Source organism: Oncorhynchus clarkii, chromosome 9 (genome assembly GCF_045791955.1).
Source record: "Oncorhynchus clarkii lewisi isolate Uvic-CL-2024 chromosome 9, UVic_Ocla_1.0, whole genome shotgun sequence".
Taxonomy (NCBI): Eukaryota; Metazoa; Chordata; class Actinopteri; order Salmoniformes; family Salmonidae; genus Oncorhynchus; species Oncorhynchus clarkii.
Genome location: NC_092155.1, coordinates 41,773,305 through 41,781,159, shown reverse-complemented (window position 1 = coordinate 41,781,159; position 7,855 = coordinate 41,773,305). Strand labels below are relative to the sequence as shown.

At 40.0% G+C, this 7,855-nt stretch overlaps 1 protein-coding gene across 1 annotated transcript; it reads right to left on the bottom strand.

Moving 5' to 3' along the window:
• Positions 1–4,225: 4,225 nt before the first annotated feature.
• On the bottom strand, positions 4,226–7,286 carry LOC139417230 (vesicular inhibitory amino acid transporter-like). Its single transcript, XM_071166476.1, has 2 exons — positions 6,590–7,286; positions 4,226–5,703 (listed from the first exon to the last, which is right to left on the bottom strand). Exons 1-2 carry the CDS (start codon positions 6,983–6,985, stop codon positions 4,516–4,518), a joined length of 1,584 nt encoding a protein of 527 aa, XP_071022577.1. The 5' UTR covers positions 6,986–7,286; the 3' UTR covers positions 4,226–4,515.
• Positions 7,287–7,855: the final 569 nt, after the last annotated feature.

Genomic DNA, 7,855 nt, shown 5'->3' with positions numbered 1-7,855 from the left:
TTGGCTGTTATTGTTGCAAATACTATTATTTCGGATTTAGATAACTAGCATGCTAACTGGCTAGATATGGTAACTCTGTGTTATGGTTAGTGTAATTACCTTCTTAGTATCTATCTTCAAATTATTTTCAGGGTGTATTACAGTTAATTGGTGACAATGATATTAACATATATTTAGCATGACATTCATGCATTATTTATAATATATTTACAACCCAAAAGTAATGTGAAATGCACTCATAAGTTATGACATAAGCTTCATTTGGGCTAAGCTTCATTTGGGCTTGATAGCCAGCTAGCTAAGCAAATTGCAGGCTTATGAGGCAGAGCATTGCATAATGGGTGAAGATATGCACCCTTGGAATCGTAATATGCTGTAGACAAGGGCAATAAAGAAGCTTCAAAATAACAAAAACAAGGAATTGTGCAGTATGACTAAGAAAACCCATAAAACATAAAAATGTACAAAAATCTTATATTAAAAGCATAATAACCCGGTTATAAAGAATTATCCTTTAAATAGAACCATGAGGAAACCTGCAGGAAATGTAATGCTGAAGAACTGAAATTTCCACAGAAGAATATTGTTTCTTAACGTTTTTGGAACCATTTCAGAACATGACTCTAAATAGAACCACAAGGAAACGTTATGCTGAAGTACTGAAATTCCCACAGAAGAATGTTGTTACTTAATTAACCTTCTCTGAAATATTTTAGAGCATTCCTAATGTCAAACCAGTTGGAGAACGTTCTGAGAGCATTGCCAAAATTGAAATGAAATGTAACCATGTTTGAACTTTTAGGAAACATTCTGTTAAAGTAATGAAATGCCAAGAAAATAATTTATTTTTATTAAGTTCCTTAAATATGCTGAAAATGTTTCACAGACAAACAACTATCTTGCACCATTCCGAGAAAGTCGTGGGAAGGTTGTATGCAAAAATAACCATAGGACAACCGCGTTCTCACCAAGCTCTAAGAAACATATGGTTCTCAGAACGTTATGTGCTAGCTGGGTTGTCCCTCTGAAATAGCACTGCTTTCCTATAATGCCATGAACAACATTTTAGTTACAATAAAACCATATTCAGCAGATCGCAAATAAGAAATAATGTTGTTATCAGTGTTTTGCATAAGAGATATGCTGTTTCCAGTGCATTTGGAAAGTATGCACACCCCTTGACTTATTCCATATTTTGTTGTGTTACAGCCTGAATTCAAAACGGATTAAAGTAAAATAAAAAAGCCCACCCATCACACAATATCCCATAATGACAAAGTGAAAACATGTTTTTAGAAATTTTAGCAAATGTATTGTTAATGAAATACAGAAATATCTCATTTACACAAGAGTCAATACTTTATAGAAGCACCTTTGGCAGCCATTACTGCTGGGAGTCTTGGAACAAAAGCTTTCCACATCTAGAGAAGAATGTAATTGCTTTGCTCCGTTTTTTGCAGTATTACTTGTGTCTTATTGCAAACAGGATGCATATTTTGGAACATTTTATTCTGTACAGGCGTCCTTCTTTAAGGTATTTTGGAGTAATTATAAGGTTGTTGATCCATCCTCAGTTTTCTCCTATCACAGCCATTAAACTCTGTAACTGTTTTAAAGTCAACATTGGCCCTAATGGGGAAATCCCTGAGCAGTTTCGTTCCTCTCTGGCAACTGAGTTAGGAAGGACGCCTTTATCTTTGTTGTGACTGGGTGTATTGATACACCACCCAATGTGTAATTAATAACTTCAACATGCTCGAAGGGATATTCAATGTTTTATTTTTTACCTATCTTGGAATAGGTGCCCTTCTCTGTAAGGCACTGAATAACCTCCCTGGTCTTTGTGGTTGAATCTGTGTTTGAAATTCACTGCTCGACTGAGGGACCTTACAGATAATTGCATGTGTGGGATACAGAAATGAGGTAGTCATTCAAAAATCACGTTCACCACCATTATTGCACACAGAGTGAGTCCATGCAACTTATTATGTGACTTGATAAGCACATGTTTACTCCTGAACTTATTTTGGCATGTCTCAACAAAGGGGTTGAATACTTATTGACTCAAGACATTAAAGCTTTTATTTAAAAAATAATTGAAAAACATAATTCCACTTTGACATTATAAAGCCAGTGCCAAAAAAACTATTTAATCCATGTTCAATTCAGGCTGTAACACAACAAAATGTGGCAAAAGTCAAGTGGTGTGAATACTTTTTGAAGGCATGTAAAATGCAATGAAGAATTTACCTAAGTTGATTCCTAGCTCTCGTCTAGATGGTTGTAGTTCTGATTTGGGACTCAATTGCGATCAAATCATGTGATATTTATACAATGAACACCTTCCTTATATTGAGTTGCACACCTTTTGACACACAGAACAGTCTCAATTCGTCAGGGCATGGACTCTACAAGGTGTTGAAAGTGTTCCACAGGGATATTGGCCCATGTTGACTCCAATGTTTCCCACATTTGTGTTAAGTTGGCTGGATGTCCTTTGGGTGGTATACCATTCATGATACACACGGGAAACTTTTGAGCGTGAATAACCCATCAGCGCTGCAGTTCTTGACACACTAATACCGGTGCGCCTTGGCACCTACTACCATACCCCGTTCGAAGGCACTTAAATATTTTGTTTTGCACATTCACCCTCTCCCACAATCCATGTTTCTATTGTCTCAAGGCTTAAAAATCCTTCTTTAACCTGTCTAATCGCCTTCATCTACACTGATTGAAGTGGATTTAACAGGTGACATCAATATGGGATCATAGCTTCCTTTTCATTGTAAAGTGAAACTGTTGAACACCTATCCTCTTTGGTGAGTGGTCAGGTACAGTGAGGCTTGAGAGAAAATGTTGCAGTTTTAAAGCAAATTTCCTGCAATTCTGCACCTTTTGGCATGAGGCTGAGAGAAATGTTTGCAGTTGTAAAGCTAATTTCCTGCAATTCTACACATTTTGCTATCATATGCTATCTGGGGGTATGTCTTTTAATTTTTGTATTTTTAAAATGTATGCTGATGACCTCTTGGGGTCCACTAAGGTCCCCAAAGTATCCAATGCTGACCTCTAGTTATAAGAGCATCAGAACTTTCACAAGCATCATGTGGGTCCCATATCAGAACATCCTCATTCTGAGAAGAATTGTTACTATTGAAAATCAGGAAATTAAAGATGTGGTGCTTTTTACAGTGCAACATAATGTAATTTCAAATAATATTTGTTATGCTTAATAAATGGGATCCGGAGTGGCGCAGCGGTCTAAGGCACTGCATCTCAGTGCTAAAGGCGTCTCTACAGACCCTTTTTCGATCTAGGCTGTATCACAACCGGCCGTGATTGGGAGTCCCATAGGGCGGCGCACAATCGGCCCAGCGTCGTCCGGGTTAGGGTTTGACCGGGGTAGCCCGTCAGAATTTGTAAGACTTGCCTAGTTAAATAAAGGTTAAATAAAATATATGGTGTGTTACGGCTACAACATGATTCAAGTAAATTTTGAAAATTTGAATGCATGTCTAAGCATGTCTAAGCATACAGGCAGACAATGCACATGTGCATGTGAGGTGAGTGAGCCTGTGATAATTAGCAGAATCCTCCTCCACACAACAACACACTGCCTTCCTAATCCACAGACTCTGCTTCCATTTGACCGTTTTACAGAAAGCCCTCCAAACTTTCTATATTCATCCATAAAAACATGTATTTTATTCACCCATATATAATTTTTTCCCACAAACATGAGCGTGCACAAATTATAGACATAATGAATCCAAAGATATGAACATAACGCATAAAATATTCGATTAATTTCTCTGCTAATTCAACACATACTCTTTTCTTACATGTCATGATAAATTCAATGAAAGCACAATTCACATTCAACAGATAGGTAGACTACAGAAGACAGATGGTTTCATATAAACATTTAGAGCCACTGGTTTGCACTGCAATAATTCACTTAATCCATAATGACACTTGAAACACCAAAAACCAAGTACAGTTGAAAACGAATCGAAATGTTTTGATTAACCAAGTACATTTATCCTATAGCTCCATCCCACGTGGGTGCCCCGAGCGTGTTTTATCTTTAAATCGACTGAGATTATCTAATTCTTTAGCAGCTAGAAACCAAAAATAAAACGCTAATAAACTCATTCTCAATGCAGATTCAACACATCCACACATAACCGAGGCCTATGCACAGCTCATTTTCACATGCTAACCTTGCCTGATCGAACCTTGCATGATATTCACTGTTTCAGAGATGATCCATTCTCCAAGGACACTACATTACCCCCTTCCTAGTTAACACAACAATTCAGCACTGAATACTCTACACTATGATTATAAATTTGATTATTGCACATTGTCATCAAGAAGGCAAAACAAAAAAACGAAGTAAAACAATTACACAGTATCCCTTATGCGCTGTCAATCAGTCTGTCATTACGCGCCTATGATTGATGAGAGTATGACCACATTTAAAGTATGGGCTACAGAGGTAGAACGTTCTTATTCTTCGACTCCATATTTGAATGCCTCGATGAGCCCTTCTACTGAGTGAATACAACCAGAAATGCTGCATATCCCCCCTATGACAAATATGGCGACGTCAAAGAACACGTGGTGCCATAAAAGTTTCCTCCACATCAGCTTTAGATGAAAGAGAGCTGGGAGAAGGAAGCACAACCCGGCGCCGGTAAGACTCCCGGTGAGGCCCATGAGGAGTGCGAAGTGAGGGACAAAGATGGCCATGATCAACGTGAACACCACCAGGAGGCACCGGAGGCCCAGTCCCCAGGACTTAATCCTTCCTCCCGGGCCATAACAATCAGGGAATATGGCGCGCCCTCCATCCTGGAAAAAAGACTTCTCCAAGACCTCTACAGCAGCGAAGAATGGCAGCGGATATGACAGCAAGGCCTTAGCCACAAGGAATAGGTTGACCACCGCTCTGATGGTGGACGGCAGGTTGTCCGTGATGACCTCTTTGGTGGCATCTGCCCAAGTCAAGTAGGCCACTAGAGCGAACAGGCCCTTCAGGACGCAGGCTCCAATGTGGGTCCAGTCCATCATGCAGTGGAACTCGCTTGGCCTCTGCATGTTCCCCTCCAGCGAGGGCAGGAAGATCTGGGACGTGTAGCTGAAGACGATGATGCCAATGGAGATGGGGAACTTCTTGACATCAATATAGAATTTGACTTTGTCCCAGGCCCAATCGCGGGCTCTGGAGAGGCAGTAGGCTATTACCAGGATGTTGATGACGAAGTGCGCGATAGTGCAAAGCAAGCTGAACTTGGACACAGCCTTGAGGCTCTTGAGGAACGCGCAAGGCAAGAGGGCGGCCGTGGCGACTACAGACCAGGCCTTCTGCGAGACCGGCAGATTGGGGAAGCTGTTGACCATCAGGTTGCCACTGACCACCACGTACAGGATACAGGTCATGACCAACTCAATGATCTGAGCAACGTTAACGATATGCCCGCCCAGAGACGGGAACCGTGGCTGGCAGCACGCGTTGGCGATGTCCACGTAGGAGTCCCTCACCCGCACCAGAATTCCATCCTCGTTCTCCTCATACAGACACGCAATAAGAATCTTTCCGGTGTAACAACATACAACAGCCGCAAATATGATTAGAAAGAGTCCGAGGTATCCTCCGTGAAGAATGGCGTAGGGTAACCCAAGGACGAACATCCCCTGCGGATACACAAGCACAGTTGAGTCGTAATGGTCATGGTCTTATCGAAGTGACAGGCTCCCCGCCCCACATAGACAAGAAATTAATGACATTCAAAGTTGCATAATTATAACAAACAGCATTTATTTGCATAATCATATGTGTGAAAATCTAAATGTAACGATTGGAGTTGGGAGAAAAAAGTATAGATCTGTCGGGCACTAAGCGTGCAGGCTCAGAATTGGAATTTGATTTGAAACGATGCTTATTTTTTGTTGATATTAATTTAAAATTTTAAAACTAAGATATTTCCTCACCAAGACCGGATTTATTTTATATAATCCACTGTGAAATGTTATCAAGAATAATGAAATGGTCCTTATTGTGCCTGAGGCTAATCCAAATAATTGTATTCATTCCAGATGGAGTTGGGTCTGTTTTTTACTGATAGGAAATAGGCGATCTAGAATAGATCCCTATTTTCCTTTAAAATCTCAAAATGCTTCGTATTTAATTGACATCCTCGTCCGATGAAATGAAGGCAAATGCCATTGTTTATGTTTAAAAAAATATATATATATACATATATATATATATATATATATATATATATATATATATATATATATATATATATATATATATAGGAATCACTCGTTTTAAATTAGGGATTTTGAAATAAGAAGCCATAAAATAGGACAATTCATTTATCTGGAAGAAATAAATGAAAGTATATTTTTACAAGTGAATGTGAAAAATTATAGTAGTTTTAAATGGAAATTGGGGTCTTCTGAATGATATAGCGTAATGCATTGTGCTCTGAAATGATTCCAAGGCGATTGTTGACAAAAGGCCTACATTGGCGTAGTGACAATATGTTCATGTCATTCTTCAAATCATTTCTACCTGAATGGCATTGGTGACGTTCCACCCCGCTTCCCAAGACGTAATTTTGGGTTTGACCTCTGATGCCAACTCGTTACACGCCCCAGTGTTCTTGATGGAGGAGGATGATGGGCCGGTGCCATCTCTCTGGTAGTGGCTGTCTCCCTCCATCAACTCGTCTCCTCCGTCCATCTCTCCCCCTTCCTCGTCGCCCTGCATGATGTCCATCTGCATCCCCTGCCTGTAGTCATAGTCCAAGTCATCGCAGTCCACGAACCCCAGACCCTCTTCATCTGTAGCGGCCTGGAAACCCAGTCTGGCGAACACTCCGCTGACCTTGGCCTGAGACTTATTGGACACTGTGTTGGCTGCATTGGTCAGCTTGTTGCCGATCTTGTGTCGAATTAAGTGAGCCATTGTTGTGAGATAAAATGTGAATCTTCAGATATTCATTGGATCAAATTTGAAAATTGTTGAATAAATACATGCAGTGTGCTTATGAGCTATTTTGGCTGCTGCTGCTGTGAGAGAAAGATAATCATGCCTGTTGCCAAGACGTATCGACGTTGCTCTTAAAGGCTGCCCAACCGTTACATCCACACAGGCTGTCGTTTAAAATCCCGTCTGTTGGTCTTGATTATCCATGTCACTCTCAAATCCCTCCTGTCACTTTCTTGGCATCAGAAGAAACGAAGTAAAACAATTCATCCTCATTCAAATTGATCATGTTGATCAGGTTAATGTGATCGAATGTCCCTGTTTGTGACCTCTCCATGCAGTTGTCGGTGTTGGTCTTGATGTTGCGCTCAGTTTTGCTATAGCCGTGACAAGTGCAAACCACAAGCCGCAGAATCTTAGAGGGGGACTAGGCACGTGTCCTCATAGACTGCCAATGCAATGACTTGCTCAGCATGCACAAACCCCTCATGGTTCTGAAGCGGTGTGTGTGTATGTGAGAGAGTGAGAGAGTGCGTGAGTGAGTGACAGAGAGAGAGAGAGAGAGAGATTACTTTGAGATTTTGGAAGGAGAAAAGGGTGTTTGTTACCAGAGGCATGGATGCTAGCTCCTAAGCTTCATTTATACCAAATATTTTACTTATTCGAATAAGCTAATTTTGCATATTTGATTAGGCTTAATTATTTTGTATTTTTTTTTCCATTTTTTTTTCAATTTGATTCATTATTTGTTCCAATAATTTTTCGTTATGATTGTATTGATCCAGCAGAGATAATATAAGTTTCATATAAATCTAGTTTCTAATTGCAGACACGTATGTTCGTTTCAAA